This window comes from Struthio camelus, chromosome 17 (genome assembly GCF_040807025.1).
Source record: "Struthio camelus isolate bStrCam1 chromosome 17, bStrCam1.hap1, whole genome shotgun sequence".
NCBI lineage: Eukaryota > Metazoa > Chordata > Aves > Struthioniformes > Struthionidae > Struthio > Struthio camelus.
Window position 1 is genome coordinate 5,862,502 of NC_090958.1, and position 23,621 is coordinate 5,886,122.

Below are 23,621 nucleotides of genomic sequence, written 5' to 3' on the forward strand. Positions count from 1 at the left end.
CTAGGAATCCAGTTACACAGTCCCAACCGAACCTCAAGAAACACTTTGGAAGGCAGCGATTAAACCTGAATCTACAACCCTTATTTCTTTAAACGCGAACCAAGTCCTAACGCTAACCCTGGACTTCTGGGTAAACAAATAAAATACAAATGCAAAGAAACGAAAGCCAAGATAGGTAACTGGTGGTACCCACCCCTCATTTTCTTCGGGTTACTCTTTAAAAGTAAATCTGTGAGTGTGGCAAACTTGTCCTTACCTCTGCCTAACTTTATACACAAACTGGTTACTTTTAGAGCTAAAGCTGAGTGCTGGCACGTGGAAGAAAAGATAGAGAGGCCTGCCCCCTTCCCCCAGTTATATTTCTGCATATACCCCTTTTTTTCTGTCTCATTTTCATTATCCAGAAGAAGACAACATCTACTAAGGTGATGGTGGTTTGTGGCTGTTTTGCTCCTTAAGCTCTTGTATTAAAAATCAGAGTAGGAGCGCAGCGTTTAGGTGGCCCTTTTTGAGCACAGTAGCTCAAATTGCTCCAAGAGACCTGATGCGCATGTGCACCTACTAGAGAACTGATGCCAACGGTGACATCTCTAAGAAATACAATTTGCTGTGACTATCTATGCTTTCTGTTCAGTGGGATGGGTTACTCTTTAATGCCTCTTTCATTAGTATTACCAGATGTCATAAGCAAACGAAATAAACACGATAAGACACAGTTAGACGATCTTCTACAGGCAAGGAAAGCTACAGTCACAGAACGCCGTCTCCCTTTTAAAATAAGATGTCAAGAAGCAGTTTTTGTTTCTACTTGTTCAGCTATTGAGTAGCCATCTGAGTTTCAGAGAGATTTGAATAAGTAGTTCTTTTTATATATATGCATTTCCCCTCTAAATGGGAAGAGGCATAAGAACAAAAAGGCATTTAATGAATTGCAATAGAAAGCTAAGTAGTGAGGGACTCTGAGGATGAGGTTAAGAGTCTTTATTAGATTAAATGGGGAAGCAGAAGCTACAGAAGAGATGGAAGAAAATAATCTTAAATCATGAAAGATGAGATCTGCCCTGTTGTCTGAACTTGTATAAATATTAGATGGATGGCCAACTGAAATGGAAGAGCTTGGATATTTTTCATTTTCTATGAAAATGAAGCAAATTTGAGAAGGGTGAAAACGTTTTACCTAAAATTGTAAGTAGATCAGTTACTCATCGTTGAACTTGTAGACTTGAATGAAAATGCCACAAGACTTCAGAGAAGAAGGCCAGTTTTGAGGCTTTTTTCCTGTTTTGGCTGACAAGCGATACGTTCACGAGTTCAGGAGAAGTGGCTCCATTTCCCCGCGGGCCAGCGATTATCCCTGTCCTGGAGTTGCGAAGACATCTCAAGGGTCCTGCTAACAAAAGGACTGACTTGGCCTTTCAGTGGATTTTTGCAGTCTTGGTGACTGTGATGAAAGCAAATGGGTAGATGTGGATTCCTGTGCCATGCGAATGGTCTAATTCATATTTAGTTTATCACTTGGTAGGCCAGCAAGTCTGAGAAAGTAAAAATGCACATTCATTCCCCAGTCGCTCTCGATGCACTGTGTGTCTTTTGATTTAATTAAATCCACTTTTGGAAAAGCTAAACTGTTTGAGAAAAAGATTATGCACGACAGTTTGACTAATTGAAAATTAGAGAAATCCTGAATTCTTTTCATCTTAAAAGATGCAAATTGACTGTGAATATCGAATGTGCTTTATACTGTATTACAGTTTTTTCTAAACCAAGTTATTCTTTCCTTCTCTCTTTGCATATGTACAGATAAAGTAGATTAATTCCTCATAATCTTAACTACTATTTTAATAAGATGTAGACAAATTCTGTGGCTGTTTATTCTAGTAATCTTTGAAGGCTTAAAGTTTAGGAATATACGCAGATGATCATTTTTAAGGGCAGTGGGCAACCCTCATTTTTCAGAAATGAAGTATTTGCACTTTGCATGCTTCTGACACAGGCCAAGTTTATGCCGTAGGCGGGATGAGCGAGTCAAAAAGTAGCTTGAGTGAAAGGAGGAGGAGAGAGCGAGGTGGGCATTGGCGGGCTGGCTGGCCGCTGCCTGCTCCGTGCGATGGCAATGCAGCAACCCCCCAGATGGTCTCAGTCATGGCAGAACGATACATTTTTGAGCTGGTATTATGTTCAGTGCTGAGGAGAGCCTGCTGTGCAGGGAGCAGTCCAGTAAAATTGAAGGGCAAAATTAAATAGGTAATTTATAATCTTTGAAGTACTTTGATAGAGAAGCATTCAACAATACTTAAATTAGGTACAAATTCCTGTGCCTTTTTTTCTGTCTGTGATTTGTACGGTAGTTGTTTAGTCTTAAATATGTTTTTTTTTTTTTGGATGAATTCTTATTCTTTTCCTGCTTACATATCCTTTCATTTTGCTTCTGCAATGAAGACGTAACAATTTATGACATCACATTAATCGCCATGGCAACAGCCCCTAAAGTGAGCAGCATATTACATTTGCATTGCCGAAGCGGCAGCGAGGGAGGTGGCCCTTGCTGCAGCGCGGGCCTGCGAAATGACGCCCGCAGGGAACGCAGGCAGCGCCTGGGGAGGGGAGGGTTTTGGTTTTTGGGGGTTTTTTTGTGTTTTTTTTTTTGGTAGATATGTTTTGCTGAATTTCATGAAGCCGGTTTTTGAGAGGCGTTCCGAGTACGAGAGTCACGAGTTGCATCGGTTTTGGGGCTTGAATAGAAAGGCGTCGTTTCGCTGCCGCAGCTCCAGGCGATGCCGGCTGATCCCGGAGGAGCCTTTCTGTTCTGTCCGCTGCTCGTAGCAGCTCTCGCGCGAGTCGGAGGGATCTGTATATTTTTATATCGCTTATACGCTCAGTTTTACCAGTGATGACAAGCAAGTGCTTGCTTAATGGTAGCAGCTTTTCTGTAGAACCTTGATATTTATGGTTTATAGTTTTGCACATTTCCAATGGCTCCAAAGTCTTCAGGAACTTGTGTTTTTCTCTCCCTAATGTTGTCTATACCATATTGGTGCTAAATAAGGAAGACCAGCTAACTTTTTCTATAATACCCTCCTTTTCTAACTAAGACTATGCTGGATCACTGTTTGTTTTGCTGTCCCTGGCAGAGAGGGCAGCTGCAGTGCCACCGGCTGAGGAGGTGGCGGGGGGGCAGGGGTTGTTTTTCAGCACTGAAATTCTGACTGCTCCTGGTTGGGGCAGTACTTGCACCGTTTGTCCCTCTGTCCCTGGCCTTGCAAACAGCCGTGTCTTACACTGCGGTGCGATTGCCGTTTTGACAGTCGTCCGAAGGGCGAGGAGGAGCCTGGCTGCGTCCGCAGTGAGCGATCGTGGTAACTGGAGGTCACAGCGTTGAAAGCCGCGGCCAGCGTAGCAACTGTGCTGCTAACTGGCTGTAGTGAGCCTGAGCGTTACGAAAAGCTACCTCAGCACGTGCTGATTAAGAGTCCTGGTTAGGTATGAACTTCAAAACTCTGAAGAAACTTTCCGGGAAAGACAGAACATTTCTGTGAAATAAAATCTTTTAAAGACCACGTGTCCATTAATCCATTAATTTCCTACTTTTAATATGTTTATTATTGAAAGTGGCTTTTTTTCCAGAAGTTTTATTTTTAGCATGTACGGCCTTTTTTAAAACAGAAAAACAGAGCCTACCGGCGGCGTCCCGGAGCGGGTTACATCTGGCTCCCTCCGCCGGTTCTCGGCCGGGGACGATGGCGACAACGCGTTTGAAGACCTGCTTGGCGTTCTGCTGCCCCGACGTCCGAAGACCTCGCTGGCGGCGCTCAGCGTCTGCTGTTGCTGAGTGAAAACTCTTTATTTCAGTTTCAGCTCAGTTTAAATAGTGGCAAATTGCAGTAAAGGCTTGCTCGCAGCATAGGGCCCGGGTAGTTCAGCGTGTTTCTTGGGGAGCCCTAAAAACCGTTCAGACAAAAGTACCAAAATGTGCGTGACTTGTTTCCAGAGCTTTGGTATCTTTTTGTTCTAAGACTGGCTTTGAAAGTCTACTGGTGTCTCAAAAAAGACATAAGCAGCGGAAACAATTTGCATTGTCACATTTTAAAAACGCTAAACAGTCTCTGATGATTCTTCATTTCAACCACTTCCTCTGTTTTAAATACCTGAACTTAAAATGCAGTTTCAAGTCCTTCTCAAAAAATAGGAGCAAAACCGAGAGTCTGGAAGGGTTTCTTCCTTTGGAAACTTTGCACTTCATATATAAGCTTCAGGTTTGACCGTAAACATTTTTATAATGATATTTTGTAGCTCATTCCTATGTAAAATATTATAATGAATTCCAGTAGGGAGGTAGGGAAACAAATAGTAAAATAAGCTTTAAAATATTATTTTGAAGTGGTGCGTAAGCTAGAAGCAAATGTATTCAATCAACTCTTGTTGAAGGTGTTAGAGAGCATTAAGAAAACTTATCTTAGATGTTCTGTATATAACGAAAGTAATGGTGTGGTTCACATTTAAGCCCCTTAGGTGGTATACGCTGCTGTATGTGATGCACGTTTAAAACAGGAATCTGCTATAAAAATATTTTCCAGTATTCCTTAGTTGAATCTAAATCATGTTTTGTCAGAATATGGCATTTCAACTAACTTAAAGAAAAGAAGACTTCCTAATGAAAATTGCTATTTCTATAAGTATGAGATTGGAAAATAAAATAAAAATAAATTTCTGGAGGTTGCAAGTAATTCAGAGATTGCAGAATGGCACAGTAGGAAAAGAAAGTGTAAAATGAGGGAAAAGTTATCAAAATTATAGACATTGCAGAAGAGTAAACTCAAATTTTAAGCAATGGAAAATAACTACTTGGTGAAATAAGCATACAATTGAGATGGAAATTACATTTTTTTTCTTCCACAGTGTGCATGCTAGCTGGGTGGGAGGAAGTGAGACGTGTCACGGAGGCTTCCGAGAAGGTCACAGCCATGAGTTTCTCTATAAACACATCTTGGGATGGGTTGGAGATACCATATTGTAAAGTGTGTGTGTGGGGGGGGGAACTGTCTCTTCCTTTAAGACGATCAGATTTTGTTTCCTGCCCGTAAACGTGCTCGTCGTGTAAGGAGAACGCGTTCGGCTCCATGAAACGAAAGGCGCGCGAGAAGCAGGGCCCTTGTCGCCGCCCCAGGCATGTCTGATGGGTCGCGTTTCCGCGCTCTGCCGGTCACGGTCACGCTGCCGAGTGCCCTTAGCCGGGGCTGAGCCGCGCCGCCTGCGAAACGCTCCTCAGGATGGTCGTAGCGAGGGCAGAAGCGCCGGCGGAGGGGGCGGGAGGCGCTGCCAGGGGCTGCGGGGAGAAGGCCCGTCGGGGGCGCCCGTTAGCGTTGCATCGGCTCGCTCTGGCTGCCGCGTAGCTTTTAAAACACGCCCGTGTGGGAGCAGTGAAGAGGGAAGAGCGCGTCGCGGTATCGCCTTCCCAGAGGATCTGCCTGCGTTCGGATCGGTCGTGACGGCGTGCGTGCCTCACACGTGAGGGAAGGCTTTCGATTCCTTTTCCTGTCCAAGTATGGATGAATGCGAACTGCGGTTTTTTCCAAGAATAATCTTTGTGTTCCACTGATGGTGTTTGAACTTGCTCTTCGTTTCCTTTTAGGTGTAGAGAGCCCTGGTTCCCCCGCTCGTTGTGCTGCCTGCCGGTGCAGCCCGTGCGTTGCAGGCGAGGGGGAAATACCCCGACGTGCTTCCTGTGACTAACAACGTTGCATTTAAAAAAGAAGACTAAAAGTCAGTGTTCTCATTGCCAGTATCAGTGCGGAGAGGAAAATCTTACTGATGCGGATGTAATTCAGTATTTGTATTTTCTTTGATCCGATAGAGATCAAAAGGCAGAAGTGGGGGGGGGGGGCCTCAGCAAACTTGTCGAATCAGGCTTTCGCTTGCTAAAACTCGGACGTGAAATCAATGAAATCGGGAGGAAATTAAAAAAAAAACTTAGAGGCTTAAATCAAGAAGGAAGAGATTAAATCCAAAATAATAGGTAATATTTAGTACTATCTGGGACAATAGACATTATTTCTTGGAATTAGGAAGCCATATAATTCTTGTTTTTTTTCTCTCTCTCTCCTTTGAAATTTTTGGGTTACTTCTACGTTCTTCTGATAATTTCTAATGCCGTTATATCAGAGAGTTGAAGAAGGGAATGAGATGTAAAGGAGAGTGAAAAGTTCCGAAAAGTGGGAGGAAGTGCATGAAAGCTCCCTGCAGTAAACTTATGAAAATACTTCTTTCCTAGTGGCGTCATTATCCCTGGAGGCTTTGAAGAGGAAGGTGGTGAAAATCTCGGCAAACTTTTGCTCTTTTTTGCTTTATGGTCAGGTTGATTTTGGCTAGTTTTCAGCTATAGGAAGTGCCCCTGCAGACGAATATAAAATAGATTAAAATAGAAACTAGTATGTTTTAAAAAAAAAAAAAAAAAAAAAAAGCAAACAACCCACTGTGGGACTTGATCATCTGGGGCAGATTCTAAATCAGATTTCTGCAGAATTTTCTGGAGGCTGTTTTACACCGCAAACAACTTCCCACTTTAATGTAGGAAACAGTATAAAGCTGTAAAAAGGAAAAAAAAAAACAAAAAAAAAAACCTGTGCCATGTTTGTGTTCGTTTTACTCTTGAGAAAGAACCAGTGATTGTAAAAGGCATTCAAGGCATGAACCACACAGCAAACTTAACTATTTTGTTTGGAGTCGTTTACATCTCTAAGTGAGCTGCTCAGCTCTCTGGGACAGCTAATTTTGCATTCCTACATAAAAAGCAAACTTGAACTATAATTGCACAGTAATGTTTATACTGATTTCATAGTTATATATTTTGGTTTTGGAGAAGTTAGGCAGATGTAACTCATATATGTATATATGTGTACATATATATATATATATATATATATATATATAAAAGTAAAATTCCAAAGAACCAGAAGTGAGTAAACGTTTTGTAAGACCAACTTGTTTTTAGTGTCCTTTAAAATGGTACATAGTTAAGTGGTGCTGAGAAAACTTCGGTGTAAGTATCTGAAACGCGGTGTCGGACAAGGAAAGGTGGAAGAACGGGCAGGAGTAGCGGCGTGTGAGTATGGGACAGGAAGAGGGGGGGAATGTAACACTTGCGAATGTAAATTTAAAGAAAAAAGACTTTTGTACATAACATGAGTGAGGAAGTGTAAAAGTAATGGTTTCAGTAGTGCTAACATAATCTAAGTGCAGATACTCACCTACCGTCTGCTTCTCGAATAAATAGCTGCTAACACTAATTTCTGTTTCAATGTGCAACAATTAAGGCATCGTTCTGTCCCTGGGATACGCAGCAGCTGTTGCCTTTGAAGGTTTTATTTATCTTACTCTGAAGTGCCACCATTTTAGCTTCGTTGTCCGCTTTGCTTGAAAGATTTAGGTTTTATATAGGAAACTGTGGTCCATTAAAATGGGAACTTTTTCATATCTGAAGAGCAATCTCCTGTACTAGTCTTCATTAATACTCTGTTTTCCCGGGAATTGGTGCGGTATTCCTGCTGTTAAGGATACCTTGGTTGGACATTGTTTGTGAAATGTTTCTGTGCACGTACGCTACGTGTTTTCAGAGCGTCACATAACCTCTGTTTGCAAATAGGTGGAAACTAATGGACCGTTCTGGCAAGCCTTTCTTCTGTATTGGTTCTTTTTTGGCTGATGACTGGGAGATGGAGAGCCGAGATGAATTCTCAGCACTGTAAAAGTGAGCAATACAATTTCCCTACAATCACAACCGGTGCAAGGAAATTAGGTCTCTAAGTAGGTTGAATCTGATTTAGTAATAAGTCAATTTAATCTCTAATGACTTCAAACACAGATTTTACAAGGTGATCAATGGCACTATAACAATGATTGATCAATAGCATTGCATTTAATTGGATTTTTATGGGTAGAATATAGTATTACAGAATTAATGTACCATTGCATTGCTTTGTTACTTTTTTAACTCAATTTTTTTAGAAAGAAATGATGCTTCAAAATGCTGATTAGTCTTTGAAATATTGTTTTGGGGGCACAGTTAATAAAAATTAAAATGAAAAATTAAATGCTTGCTTTTAGTAATTGAATTTCTGGTTTTGTTTGAGTTGGCAGTGTGTTGTTTTTTTTTTTTAACCCTGTCTACATTTTAAAAAAAAAAAACTGCATTCTTCATCTTTCATAGTAAAGAGGAGACAAAATATCAAAGAGTAAAAATGAACATATATAGTGCTGTGATTATGAATCCGAGGCAGCTGAGTAGCTCCCTTTCCTGAGCAGTTTGACATACTAATCTTCCCTTGAAGTAATCTCCTTGTCCCATGTGTCTTGCTTTAATCTATCAGTCTTTCTGCAGTGTGCAGCAAGAAATTGATTTTCAGTAATTTTAATGGCTGAATACCTGGTCCTGTCCCTGAGTGTTTTTTCATATTTGCAGTGGCCAATGTGGTTCCTGAACTCACTGTTCGGATAATAGGTTTCATTAGTTTTGATGCCTGAGGTTTTTTTAAAAAAAAAAAAAGGGGGGGGGCAGTAGGTGGGAATAAAGACTGGTTTTGATGTCTAGACGTGCGTTTCAGCTGTTGCTGCAATATGATACATAAAAGGAAATATGTAACATAGCTCTGAGGAAATATGTATTCTTTGAAACTAATTCTACTTTTAAACTGCCTAAGACAGTGTGACCTGAATTATTAAAATGTGGGTGGCTGAATTTCTTAAAGGTATAACTCTCCCTACCGTGCTAACACAGTCTAAACTTCCTTTCTCTCTTCTTCCTTTCTCTTTCTTTTAAGTAAAATATGTCAGTTTGGCCATTGAAGCAGAACAGATACCTTATTATCTTTGCAGTGTCTCTGCTGGGAGACCTAAAAGTATTGAAGTATTTGCTTTGATATTTTGCTGTAACTTTGCTCCTTGAAATTTTTATAATGGCTCTTTTTTGAAAACATGACTGGCTTCAGAAAAGCTGTTGGATGTACACACTTGTAAGACCTTAATATCTCTGATTTGAAAATAAATCAAAAAACCCCATACCCCAAACCGAGTGCGCTGCTCAGTAACGTATGTTAGAGTGATAAATTTGCAGTATAGGCCTAGATTATTCTAGTTGCATCTAATTATTTTAAAATCTGATCTGTAAGGGGGGATTTAAAAATGAGTACAAGTGTTCTGTTCATTTTTGGAGCTGATGAAAACAGAATGATAGCAAACACGTTTAAAAGCTCTAAATGGAGAAGTGATCGATTAATTGTGTGGAGACGAGCAGTGACATTGAGCACCTCAGCGCAGCCTTCTGTGCATGCGCGCTGCCCTCCATTCTCTTCCAGTGGTGTAAGCAAAAGGTGTTTTCCTTTATTTCTATATGCACTGCGTCTTGGATCATGGCAACAATAACTTTTACTACAGACTACCTTTATAAGCTTACACAGGATTATTCTTTGTGATTGTAACCATTAAAATATTAAAGCAATGTTTTATTAACTTTGCAGTGAAGATTTGAACAGGTATTTTTATTTTCATTTTCCTTCATAGATTGTAGCAATGATGCCTCTTTATATAAGTGAACAGACTGTTCTTGTATGAAATCAGCCATCTCAAATCACTTTTTTTTTTTTTTTTAAGAAACTGAAAATCTCACACTTTTTAAAATCCATATGCTTCTTTAGCTCTCTCCATCTCCACTAAATTTAAGGAAAGTATGCTAAGAATGATCTACCATCAGATGTAGTAAGGGCAGCTAGATTGAGCATCACAACTGATAGCAGTTAATCGAATTCCAGTTAATGGCAGAGATGACATGATCCTATCTTAATATTTCCTCAGAATCGAGATTTTTTTTAGAGATAGATTGAGCTGTTAATTTTGAGATATGATACTGTTATTTTAAAAAAAATGCCTAGTTGCTTGCTTTTGATGAGAAACGTGCTCAGGTCACCTCTTTACTGCAAGGCAAACAGTAAGAGGAGGATAAATTTTCTTGTCTGCTTAACAAGAAAGTGAAGGTTATTTACAGTTGTCATCCTTGACTTCCTCCACTGTCTGAAACGTGCAGCAGCGTGGATAAGGCAGTTGGCGTATGTATATCCACTTGCAAGCTTTACGAGGGGGACCCTTGTGTTGGTGAATTGGGAACTCTCACAGGTGGTGCTCGCAAGGGACTCCTGCGGCTCATTGAGCTTGATGGCCTCCTCCGAATGGGACTGTCACTCGCATCAAATTACATTAGTGATGGCTTTGTCTAGCCAGGTCCTGAAACGTGGCGACTCTAAACATAATTTAGGGGTCAAAGTGGACAAGCAACGTAGATATTTAAATTGAAAGTGGTGAGAAGGGTTAAGGAGTTAATTTTTTGCCAGGATGGTAACTACACACTAGCTGTTGTTCTGATATTCTTGCTTTTGTAAAAGTATTGGAAAAACTCATATGTTTAAGACAGTGATAATAGTCACTGAAACTATAGAAATGACGTGGAGACTTGAGAGACTGGCCTCTTCTACCTGACTGACTTGGTCAACCCTGTCTTTATCACAGCGACAATTTGGAAGTTCTCTCCCACCTGCTTTGCTTCTTCTCCAAACCTCTTGTTCTATCTCTGACTTCTGTGGAAGAAAAAGTAGCTACCTGCTCTGTTATACTTCTTCTTTTCCTAAAAATGAATCTGTACTTGGTGGGTACCCTAGAATTGTTTTTCAGAGATGCTTTCCACAGCTGTGGTGTGGTGTCAGATCTGTTGTCTCTACTGCAGAGAGCTGTTTCTACCAGAGTAACGGAGCATGCCTTCAAGCCAGAGTGTGGGTGCTTGGCAAAAGTATGTTTGTGAACCTGTGCGGCACCTGCTTTCTGTGAGCAGCGTGCCGGAAGATTTTGCCAGGCAGCACTGAAGGACTGATGGGGGCTCAAGCGAAGAGTGTCGAGGGTTAAAATCCTTACAAATCATTTTATAGGCAGATACAGAAGAATTAGTTCCCGTTCTTCAGTCTTGTATGAGGTAGCGTATAGAAGGAATCCAGAACTTAAAGTATTCTTCATGGTCTGAAATTTGATTGACATTGTTTCAGGGTGAGGAACTCTCTTATTGACAGAGATACAGTCTAATGCTCGGGGATTCGCCACGTTTGGTTACCGGTTCACCTGTTACACCTTAAAGTTGCAATTTGTCACAGTTATTTAAAGACTTTTCTTATGAAGACTGTGGGTCAGGATGCCGAAGAGCATGGAGAAAATGAAATCGTGCTGTGAATTCCCTTTCCCCCTTCCCCTCCCCGTTTTTCTGGCAAAGGCACGTGCACATACATTACACTCTCACCTGTGTGATGAACACTTTAGTAGAATAAAGAAATATTAGAGGTAATTACAGTAAGTATAGTGCATTAATGTATCTGGGAGTCAAAAGCATTATTTATTACAGGAAAATGGCTATGAAGGTGGCTTGTAAACAGATGGTATGTTTAGAGTAAAAATTTAGCAGGAAAATAATTTTATTTTTATTTCATGTGTAACTCTACGCGAATGCCAAATAACAAAAAGCTGACCTGGAAACTTAGAGTATTGAAGGATGGTGCCCCTTCAGACTTTTCTCTTTTCCCTGTTTCACTCCGTTGCTGCTCCTCAGCCCGTCTAACCTCATTTGGAGATGAGGGACCTAAGCTCAAGGTGGAGGTTCCCGCAGGCAGTATTGCTGTTCCCTGCTTTTCCTAGTCTGTGGGTCGCGTTCTCTTGCACAGCCCTTCCTTCCCCAGAGCCCAGGGTACCACGAACGTTGCTGTGTAGAGAGGGGGAGTGCTGCTAGTTTCAATTCCCTCTTTTTCTGTCCCCTCTACCTGCCGGTAGAAGGGCTTTGCTTGATGGAAGAAGAGTATCAGGAGCTGTACCAGGCACGGCTGCTGCACAGGGCCAAAGAGTACCTGGAGTACCGAGTACCTAATGAATTTGGTATTAATATTCTGTAGAATTAATGTCATAATATTCTGTAGAATTAATATCGTAGAAACAGCATAAAGTGAAATGGCCTGATCTTATTTTCTTTGGAATCAGTGGCAAAATTCTGTTTACAAATCATAGTTTCAACAGATAGTAAGAGCTATTTCTGTAATTGGGTCCCATTAGTTGTGCATACGGTGGAACAGAAGAAAAGAGGGGTAGTGAGTTATGACTGAGAACGTCACCACTGGGGAGGTTTCCTATAAAAACATGGAAGGGGTTCTTATTTCTGTCATTTTGCATGAAGTTCTTAATGCAGGTACAGACTATGTCAATTTCCCAATACTGCCTAAATAGTTGAATCTTTTTTAAATGTGAGCTTTAGAAATGAAATCAGGTGTGATATGTTATACTGCAACATATAACTGCAAATGGATTTGAGAACTGGTTAGCTGTTGATAATAGTGGTCCCAATAATTTTACGTTACTTTATTAACCTTCATTTTGAACATCATCATCTTGATTATTTAATTTGTTACACTGATACGTTGACTTTAGGGATGCTCAAAACTTGCAAGGTTCCTGACATAAAGCAAGATTGTTTACATTTTTGCTTCAATGACAAACTTCCTAATATGAATAGTTAATCTTTTTTTTTTTTTCTGGAAATAACTTTCTAGGTAAAAATTGAAGATGTGGCACAAGAGTTTGTAGGTTTTTTAATAATCGCTTTTTGGTTAAATCTGAGACAGATACTTTCTCTTTAAGAATACTCTGAAAATAGAAAGGTCATATTCTGATCCTGATCGTTAAAAAATATATGTGAATGTTCACACTTATAATTATTTTCTTCCTTGCAGATCTTAAGTTTTTTTTCCACTTTGAACAATATACTGTGGAATTATTCTGTAGCATATCTCTTTTGTTAATTAAATAAAAAAAACAATCAGCAAATTCAGCCTTAGGTTTTGCTGTTGTTAATCAAACGATGGTGGGGGAAAAAATTATTTGAACATGTTACATCTTTTATAATACTCTCAGAATACTCATCACCGTAACATTTTGCAAAAGGGTCATTTTCTGTGACTGTTACGACAATAGGCACAGAAGGGTTTACTCTGCCAGTGCTTAACTGGGGAGAAAAGCGGCAGTGTTATCCTGTGTCTTAGTAGACAGCAGAATTTGTGTATTGGAGAGAGATGGTAGGATTCCTCCGTCGTTACTGTCCCAGTCACGAGGCAGTTTTTAAGGCATCGGGAGTTCTGATGCGTATAGAAATTATTCATCAGCAGTTCTGAAAACGCATCGAGAGTCTAAAGCTTTTTAGTAATACGGTTTTCATAGTGAAATTGAGGCCAAATGAAATTCATCTGGTAAATAGCTATGGCGTGTTACGTATTCAGTATCACTAAACCTTTGCAAACATTAAAAGGGCCTTTATTGCTTTTAAAGGGAAAGATGGCTCATGTTTTGCGCAAAAGTGTGGGATTTCTTTGCTTTTGTTTTCTTCTGAGAAAGTAATTTTGCTATTCAATAAGGTGATTCAGGTGCTAGAGCCTGGGTTTGTTCCTCCTGTAAGAGGAGCGAGACTCTGCTACCAATATTAGCATATCACAACCTTACACGTTCAAAAATATGCCTCTCTGAGGTTTTTTACTTTATAGGTTTTGGGAGAAGCAGCAGAATAATAATCAACGCTAGGTTGTGAGGCTTGGAGGCTGTATTTGAAGACTGTTGGCAATATTAGTGTTTTCCATAAAGCACAAACTCCTTAGAAGCTTTTCTTTAAACATGACTGTAGAGTAAACTATGCTAAGTAACGTCTGCATGACAGGCGTGCTGTTGGAAGGTTTCATCCTCTAAATTGGCCAGGGAGGGGGGTTAAGGTTGTTTGTTTGTTTGTTTGTTTGTTTGTTTAACTGCATTTGTACACATCTGCTGAGTATTCCCTGCTGTTTCTGACTTTGAATTGATGAAACTTGGGCAATTTACAAATTCTCATTCCTTGTCAGAATTATTTTATCATCTCTTATTACTCTGCACCTGAGATTAAATCTTTGTTGCAGCCAGGAGAGGCAGAGTGTGTAGAGGCAAACCAAAAAATGGTTTTACTCTTGGTAGCTTGGAGTGCAACAGCAACGGAGTTAAGACAGCAGGTATTTTTGAGGGTTGCGTATCATTACGATACTCGTTCAGGTGGCTAGCTCGTGCCGTGATCCAAGTTCTCACATCTTCGTTGCATATATGGTGGCTGTGCCTTTAATACCGTTTGTAGTGCCCGGGCAACGAATAGCTTTGTTTACTTTCTTTGCAATCCTGTTTTTGAGTTTTCTGTTTTGTGTTTTAGAATAAAAAACACATTGATGTGTATTTTCATTGCAATAGTTTCAGTTAGTGCCCTGGAGGAACTTCTCTTGAGTTACTCTACTGCAATTCTAAGCCATTTTGTGTGGCAGTGAGAGGTTTAGGATAGTTTGTGTAATGTTTTTTAAGCCATCTGAATTGATTTTACACGTTTAATGGTTTACTGTTTTTCCTGCTTGTCCACATTTTAAAAGATCTATCAGCAGTGATGGAAATGAACGGTGGTGAATGGACCTTGCCTGCTCCCCCCCGCCCCCCAATATATTTCTGATTCATTTAATATTGAATACTTTATTATTTACAGATATGCTTGTTTTTTTGCAGTTGTGTGGTTTTTATTTTTTATCATTTAAATTCAAAGTCGGTTTCTAAAGTGATTGAAGATCAAATTTACTTTGGTAACATACGTAAGAGTTGAAATAATTTTATGAAACATGCTATTGTTGAAAATTAAACTGTTGGAGTTGTGTTTAGTTTAAATGTCTGAACTGTCCTATTGTGAGCATGCTGACATTTTATGTGTTTTTTTTGTAGTGGTGGAAGAAGGACTGTGGGAGAATGGACTTTCCTATGAGTGTAGGACCCTACTCTTCAAAGCAATTCATAATCTTCTGGAAAGGTAAGAAAAACTCCTGCACTTATATTTCATTTTAATATTTAAAATACTGCATGACCGGTATAGTATTTATATTGGTTTTGATCTTACAATAATTTTTTTTTTTTTTAGAGTTAGAACCTTAGTGCAAGAAACAAAAGGATTGGGATGAATCTTTTAAGTCACTGAACGTGGTAGTTTACCATAAAGCACTGTGTCAAATGGTCAACTTACGGAGACAAATGAAGCGTTCAGAGTTGTGAGGTTTTTTTGTTTGTTTGTTTGCTTGGAGTGCTTAGAGAAGTTAATTATATCTGACCTGTAGCTCCTCTGGCGAGGTTAAATAGTAGGTACCTTAAAAGATAATACTAAAAAATCTTAACTCCATTCTTCCAGTCGTTTAGTTAGATCCACGTTGCAGTTTGACTGGATTTGTACACCGTTTCCAGGGTGAAGTTTAACAGTTCCTGTCTGTCTGGCCTAACGTATCCTAGCACTGCCTTCTTTCAGTTTATCGTATATATATGACTTGACTGTATAGTTATGTTGTGATTAGTTAACACGCCTATGACTTTTTCTTAATCCAGCTATCAGCTCTTAAGCTTACTGACTGTTTTGTTACTAGTCTACCAGTGTATGACTTAGCACCTTGGACTATTATGTTTTATTCCTTCTCTGTATCCGCAGTTCTCCAGGACACCACCTCCTTTCTGTGTTACATTTCAACTCTTCTTTTTGTTTTTATTTCAGTTGTTCTAGATTTACTAGTTATCGGATTTGCTTTATGTTCTTGAGGTGATGTTTCCGTGAGTGTAAGTGGCCCCTTGTCTAGTAGTTGGCTGTTTGTACCTGCTAGCAAGTTCAGTTCGAACGGCCGGCTACAGGCATGTATACAGAGACAGCTGTTACACTTTCCGTTTTTTATTTCATTAGTCTTTTTAGGGGATTTTTACCTAATAGACAATAAAAAATACAAGGCAATAAAACAGGCAGTAAAAATACAGGAATTAAATTCTCAGGCTAGGATGTTCACTTGTGCTTTGGTTACTTTGCAGTGCATAAATGAAAAAGACATTTTGCATGTATTTATTAACCTGTGATACCCAGCCAACTGGCTTTCAAATACAACTGCTAGTGAATATTGTTATTCATCAGATCTTTTGAAGCTTGTGAATGAGGAATTGTTTTAAAAATAAATAATCGAACTGAAATAGGTAGGCGGAATTGGTAAATTGTTCCCGTCCAGCTTTGACTGAAAAGTCTTCTAAGCTCTTTTTCTTTCAAAAGTCTTTGAAATACACTTGGATGACGCACAATATCAGGGGTGCTTTTTTTCGAGTGTGATTTCTTGTCACCTTAAACCCACCCACGACGTGCCGCAGTCTCAGCCTCCTGCCCTTGGACGTAGGGTTTCCCCCGCTCCTGCCCCGTGCCGATACGGGCGCCGAGCGGGTCCAGGTCGCCCATCCGGCTGCCGGCTAAGAGCTCGGCGCCGAGCCGGCTCCGTGGTCCTGGGAGTCCTACTGCTGCCAACAAGAGGGGGTAGAAATATGTGGGGCGGGGGGGGAAAAAAACTGGCTGGTTTTAAATTAACTTAAGCTATTGTGGAGTTGCACCTTCAGGAGGACATTTATTTAATAAATCTTTCGATGAAGCAGTTGTCAAGGCTACTCTATGAATCTATGACAGTTTACCAAATGTCTACCCGTCTGCCTACCCATAATATCATAGTCGTGCTTATTTTAAAGCCTCCTCTTTTTTTGCCTTATTTTTTTTTGCTTTTTGATAGGTTTTGGTTGTTTTGTGTGTTTTTTTTTTTTTTTTTTTTTGCTTTTTGTTTGCCAGGCCAAATCTTGCTGTAACGCCATACTTATTTCATGAAAAATACCAGAAATCTGTCAACTTTCACACCCCACGTACGCATTACCCTAATCTTAACCAGGGCGGTTTGGTCTTTCTGACTGGTTTAGAGGTGTCCGTTTCTGAGGATTTTTCTGTTCGTGACCAGCGAGCTAAGGCTGGACCGGGTGGGGTTGTTCTGGGCGGGGCCGCAGCCGGTTCCAGCCGGTCCGGACCCGCCAGCAGCCCCCGGCCCTCAGAGCAGCCTGCAGCGCCGCCGCTCGGCAGCGGGGCGTCCCGCTCGGAGGAAAGCCCCGTGGTGTGCGGTTGTTCATGTTCTCTGTTTCTCTTAATACCTTTTTCTCTTAATACCTGAAGCAGTGATCAGAAGTCTGTGTTAATTGGCAGTAACTTAAATTAAGTAGAAATTTCCCCAGCTGAGAGACCGTTGCGTCAGTGTCAGAGTATGAGGAAAACATTTAGGTGGTGTTAAAAATTCTGAGGAAATAATACTGGAAATATGACTTTTTACCTCTCAAAAAAAAAAAAACCCAGAAATGTAAGAGCTCAAGTGAAACTTGTGAAATTTTCAAAGAGCTGTATTGCTTAGGAAGAAAATAACACTCAGCCTTAAGCAGAGAAATGAGCCAAGGAGTCAATTTTTTGTCTCAATTTCATATAATCAAATAGCTGCCTTTGAGTGTATACTCATTTGGGGTTTTATGCCGAGCGTTTTTCACTCGAGCTCTTTGTTAGAGATTACTGTTAAATGTTCTCGTTACTACTGAGTGATTGTACAGCAAAAATAATGCAAACATCTGTCATCAGTTGTTCGCTCAGCTGAATCGCTGGGATCCTTGCTTCTGCAATCACGTTTTACATTTCAAATAGGATTACATCTTAATTAACCTGAGGTTTGGTTTAACGTATGAGGAGGTGGCTGATTTTTAAGGCCAGGTCTACACATGAAGACTTTTTGCTGGGAAATTAGCTGGCGGCAGTTGTTATTCTGTGCTGGCAAAAGCCTAGCATCGTGTAGGCGTGCTGGTGTGGCATAAAAGTGTTTTTTGCTAGGATAGATTATTTTCTTTAGGGATCTGACGTGTACTCTACAGACTTTTATCTTCATAAAGGGTGATGACACTAAAAGACTTCCTCAGGTAGCAAATTTTTTCTAGGGGAAACTCTTGCTAAAGCATGCTTTTTTTTTTAACCAGCACAAGAGCAGTGTGTTTTGATGTCTGCTATTTCAGCTTCCACATTCAGTTGAAGATATTGGCATAACCTTGACAGGAACCAACTTGAAAACAAACAAACAAACAAACAAAAATCTCCTCTTCCCCTATATTCCAGCTGAGCAGGATTCTTTTTGCTTTACGTGAGAAAGTGCTTTTGGTAGAATTTTCTTCAGCCCAACACTAACTTTGGAAATGCCTGCCAAGTTTACACAGAAAAACTAGGAAAATATTAGCATCTACATTGTCTCATCCGCTTCCTATTTATCTGTTCTAGGTATGCTTTTGAAGTATGGATCATACAGCTTTTTTAAGCTGTGCAGAATGTACTCTTCCAGAAGATGAATGTGTTTTTTGGCTGTTGTCTAGCAACCCCTGTAGAAATAAACTATTGAAAGCTGAGGAGAATGGAGAAGCATAGTTCTTCCATCCAACAAATAAAATACTGGTTGGATTTGAAATGAATAGGGAAAACTGGTTTACACTGGGAATCTCCTAACCTTCTGTGATCTTCTTCATACCTTGAATATTGCTTGTAATCCCTAATCATGTTGTAATAGAAACCGCTAGCAACAAATGACCAGTTTTTCAAAATTTAGGAAACATAGCATGGATCTTACTTAAAAAGTAGGCTTTAATAGCAAATTTCTGTACAAGATCCTTTGGGCAGTATGTTCAACTGCATGTTTGATGTACGAAACACTTAAATTGTGTAGGCATGATGCCAGTCTGATTCGTCTGTGCAAGTGGACTTGGAAGGCTTCAAACGCTACTTTAACTTGTCAACCTAAACTGATTATTGATCAGTGTATGTGTCCCCACTGCTTTTTTAAAGCCACAGAACATATTGCTTCCATAAAGAAATTGTGCGACTCTAATGGGACCATAGAATATGGATAATTTATTGCCCTAAGTTTAGTGATGTGAGAGTATTTTCATTGAAGAGAGATTTTATGAGAGAGGAAAGAGTAATTATGTAAGTCTGAACACTTGAAATCAAGCTATGAATCACGTGAAAGAAAAGTTGATAATTATTAATTTGTAGTTATTCCTGTAATTCAAATACCATTAGAAGTTTATGCTATATCATTTACATGCCAAGCTTACAGGAATGCATACTCTTTACTGTGAAGTCTCAGAGAAATGCCGTATAGAAAAGGATTTCTGTGTGTAAACCTCAATTACTCATTTGTAAGCTATAAATCATCTTTATTCAAGAAAGGGGGTTTAAAAAACAGGGTAATGGATCATTCAGCACAAAGAGTAGCTTAAAGAGGAAAAGATTCTGTCAAAGTTGGAGCGGGGGGGGGGGGGGAAGTTGTATGTGAAGATCAGCAACACTGAGAGCATCATGAGTGTTTTTCCATGGCTGTAGTGGGACAATATGAAGTGGCAAAGATGTATAGAACTATGAACCCAGAAGTGACAAAGTTGATTTCAATGTGATGGAAATTCAGCTGTTTAATCTCTTAGATTTATTGTCTTCAAAAATTACTTTTAATTAAATCTTAAGATGTAACTAGTGATTGTTGTTGTAATTATTTTCCAGGTGCTTGATGGATAAAAACTTTGTAAGAATTGGAAAATGGTTCATACGACCCTATGACAAGGATGAGAAGCCTGTTAATAAAAGGTAAAGTGATCGACATTGCGAATGCTGCTCCTGTCAGCGTGGGATTATAAGCGCTGATGTTTTGTTCACTTCAGTAGTACATAGAAAGTAATTCAGAAATTTTGCCGGAATTGTTAGTTCTGATAATTTGAGGTAGAAAGATGAGGTGGGTATTTATGCATTAACTCCACAGATTTGTCAGATTTGTTTGAATTTCTTTTGAATAGCACCAACTTGTTACTCTCGGTGTACAGCAGAACTCCAGGTAGTCATAACAAGTGAATTGGATTTCTGGATGTTTAACCCAAACTTGAAATTTCAAGCAATAAAATAAGTAGTATATAGATTTACTTATTTATCTATTTATTTAAAGATGCCAGCCTTGATATACAATTTTCACTGATTAAGCAAACTGACAAGTCAGACCTATATGGTTGATTAGTCGGCTTCTCCGGCAGCAACATCAACATGGAAAGGGGGTAACTGTCTCTACTTGCTCATCACTATTTCCTCTCCTAGCACTAAAGGTTACAATGTTCTCAGATCTTCTGGTACTTGCGTTTATAGTCATCCGCTAAACAAGTTCTGTCAAAAATAATCTGAGTTAAGCTTAAACACAGATTTTCTAACAGGAATCATTTTGACAGAACTGGGTTAGGAAATGACTAAACATGTAGTTATGCCTGAAGATGTGAAGGTAATGAGCAAGTGGAGATGAACTGGGATGGCAACTTCTTCGTCCGGCGTGTAGCTGCAGTCACAACAGCAGGTCTGATGGCAGCTGTAGGTACAGGCTGAGATCGTTCTGTAGAGCTGTCTTTCCCTTTTGTCTCCTTATCTCACTGCATTGTCTTGGAACAGCAATGTCTTTTACCTCTGTTACAATGTAACATTAAAAACAGTTGGCTTGATTCTGTAGCAGGCTCTGTGTTAACAAGGTGATTCTAAACAGTATTTGTTTGTGAAGTTAAACATGGATTTGTTTCATTTCTAAAAAGGGAAAGTTTTGACTTGGCATGGGAGTTTCTGTTTGACACTAGAGTCTTTGTCACTAAGCGACTTTGCGTGCGTCTGTACCCTTTGTGATTTCCCAATGGCAAGAAGCCACTGAAAGGTACGCTTTTCTGCTAACCTCTCTCTGTCCTAGCTGTGCATACCCACCTTCCTCCCTCGTGTTGTCTCTGCTGCTTTTCCGATCACACCAAGATCCAATTTAGTTTTCTGGAACATTAGTTGCCTAGAGCTGCACAAGAAGTAGCGTGATACTAGCTGCTGGAAAAGTGAGACAGCTGCTTTCAGCGTAAGCTGTTTGTTTGATAAACTTTACTGTGGCCTTAGTGCAGAAATTAAGTGTATTTGAGCGTCTCACGTTCGTTCCTGGTGTGCATCAATCTACAGACCTAAAGCATCAGTTACAGTAGACAGTGTTTGTTCAAAGTAACAGCAGCACTGGCATGGAAGGTGTTACTGCTTTGGAATGGAGATGATCTGGCAGATTTAGTAGGTCCTGTGTCTTATTTACATGTGTGTTAGACCAAATCACTGGTGCAGTGGGGTGATCTGCAGGGGGAAATTACGTTAGTTTTTAAATGTGTATGCGGTATGCACGTGCATGTATCTGGTCTGGAACATGTTACAAAAAAACATTCATGGTGAACGGAAACTGTATTTGAATTATTCCCATTTATATATTACTGACATTTTTACAGAGAGTTTTAGGTAATGTTGAAGAATAGACCTTTGAGTTTAAGAGGTTAATGAATTTTGTTTTGTTTTGTTTTTGGATTTTCTTCATAGAAGTAATTGTCACAACAAATGCTATAGATGTACAACAGTTTTTAAGAGCATTTCTTTAGAAATAGTACTATGGGCCAATCTGTGATGGATAATGTTAATTCTTCTGGTCTAAATACATCATTGGAGTTTACTACCATCTTTCAATAAGATTAGTTAAGACCGCAGAAGTTGGCGGTAGATGCTATTTCAGACAGTGGCAGCTAATAACAGGAGGCTTTGGGGTCTAATTTATTTAGATTGTTTTATTTAATCTCTTAAGCTTTTTTTCCTCCCCCCTCCCTCTCTCTCTCTCTCTCTCTCTGTCTCCCCCCTCCCTCTCCCCCTCTCCCTCCCTCTCTCTCTCTCTCTCTCTCTCTCTCTCTCTCTCTCTCTCTCAGTACAGCACAATGAGCTATCTTTACACAAAAGAGTTGTTTCCCACTAATTCCATATAAATTATTTGTGAAACTTCTGCTTTAAGCAGTCATTTGCCATAGATAAACCAATAAGGAACAGTTACAGGAAGAAGAGGTCAGCTGACTGTTCAGGTATTTCAACATAGCAGCACTATAGGTAATGACTTCAGGAGCAAAAAAAAGTGGCATTTTAATTAAAGGACATTAGCTAAATGTGCAATATATAAAATACTAGAGACAGGTTGCAGTTACTATTACATACAAAGGTTAGGCTGGGGACTGGGAACAGATAATCAATGCTGAAAATGGGCTCTTCTCCTTGAATGGAGAAAGACTAATTCTTTCCCCTTTGAGTAGAGAAAAACTGAGCAGATGTCATTCTGAAGAAGAAATACAAATTCTTCTCAAGTCTGCTCCCCCCCCACCCCCACCCCAGATAAAATTGGAATCATCTCAAACATCCTGAGTTATTAACTTCATTTCAGGAATATACTGAAAAGGCTTAGGCTGGTGTAAACAGGGAAGGAGTAAAACTCATGAGGCTCACTTTCAAGGAGTAAACTGATTCAGAGCCTGTGATTTTTGTGAATGGAGAAGGGTGGGCAGACCTGTAATTTTTTTAGAATGAAGTCAAAGATGAAGTGGAGCATGGCAGTGGCCATGACCCACTTAGTCCTGAGATGTGAAAAGGCGATCGAAGAACAATGGATGAGTTTCTGAGGCTATATTAGAAAAAATATGTGGGCTGAGGCTTTTTAGTCTTTTCAGGAAGAGAGAAGGAACAGCAGAGGGAGTTGCAGACAGATTGGTATGCAACTGCTTTGCTTGCAGTAGGAACCAGATGCTTTTGACAGGAAATTTAGTGCAGAACTTGTGGGGTTTTCTTTGCTGAATATAATTTTTGTTGGTAGCAATATTTAATATTATGTGTCACTTACTAAATAATACTTCATGTTTTATTATCTGTTCTCCAGCAATGTGTGCCTAAAATATGTTTACATGCTACTGCTGGAAAATATTAGACTTACTTATTTTTATTCACCTCCTCCGAAAGGAGATCAGTGTGTTTGAAGTTTACAGAATTTGTGTGATATGAAACACCGATAATGGCTTCCATTCTTTGGTGAAAAATCATCTTCAGTCTATTCAGAATTATTTCCGAAGTTTTGTGTGGGATTTTCTGGTTTCTGAAAGCACTGCCATAAAATGTTAAACATCTTACTGACAAAAAATGTATGAGCTTCTTATCTAAGAATCTTTGATATTTATTTTAGTGTTTGATTCCTTGGCATGTAGTAAAAAATTAGGAAAGAACTATGTGAGCAATTTAACTTAAGTTGTTAAGCTATTTTAAAGTTACTTAAACATAAAAAAGGTATGACAAAATTTTTTGTTCCTTTTTGAAGGAAACTTTTGTCTAGTTGATGGGTCAACTCCTTCCCTGCCCCCTCTCCCCCATGTCTGTTACTTACTTTTTCATATTTTAGGGAAAAGTTCTGTGAATGAAATTTTGAAGTTGAGACTTAATCTTTCTTTTTTCCTTATTAGATGAGAGGACTTGAATGATAGGAATGATATTTAGATAGCCACATTACCTTCTGTGCACCTGCAACGATGGAGATGGAAGGGTAGAAGTACAGTTAGGCTACAGTGAAACAAGTTCTTTGTCTAATTTCAGTTTCAAATCACGTTTTTGTTAAAGATAGTGGTGTCCCACAAGATACTTTATACGTTCTCTTCTGATTACAGTTTACAATTGACCATGACAACCTCCTGTGATGCTTGATAGAGTATAGAAATTTAAAAATTATAGTGAGCACATGGAATGTATGTTAACAAATAAC

General features: G+C 39.5%; 1 protein-coding gene across 3 annotated transcripts in view; it reads left to right on the plus strand.

Moving 5' to 3' along the window:
- MED13L (mediator complex subunit 13L) overlaps nucleotides 1-23,621 on the plus strand; it is a 207,545-nt gene that overhangs the window by 86,189 nt on the left and 97,735 nt on the right. For 2 of the 3 annotated variants that reach the window (XM_068910828.1, XM_068910830.1), the window contains exons 3-4: nucleotides 14,839-14,923; nucleotides 19,523-19,606. In XM_068910828.1, coding sequence (XP_068766929.1) covers nucleotides 14,839-14,923; nucleotides 19,523-19,606 — 169 coding nt within the window. Of the gene's footprint in view, nucleotides 1-7,707; nucleotides 7,745-14,838; nucleotides 14,924-19,522; nucleotides 19,607-23,621 lie in introns of those variants that run through there. The other variant, XM_068910829.1, reaches the window with a different exon arrangement.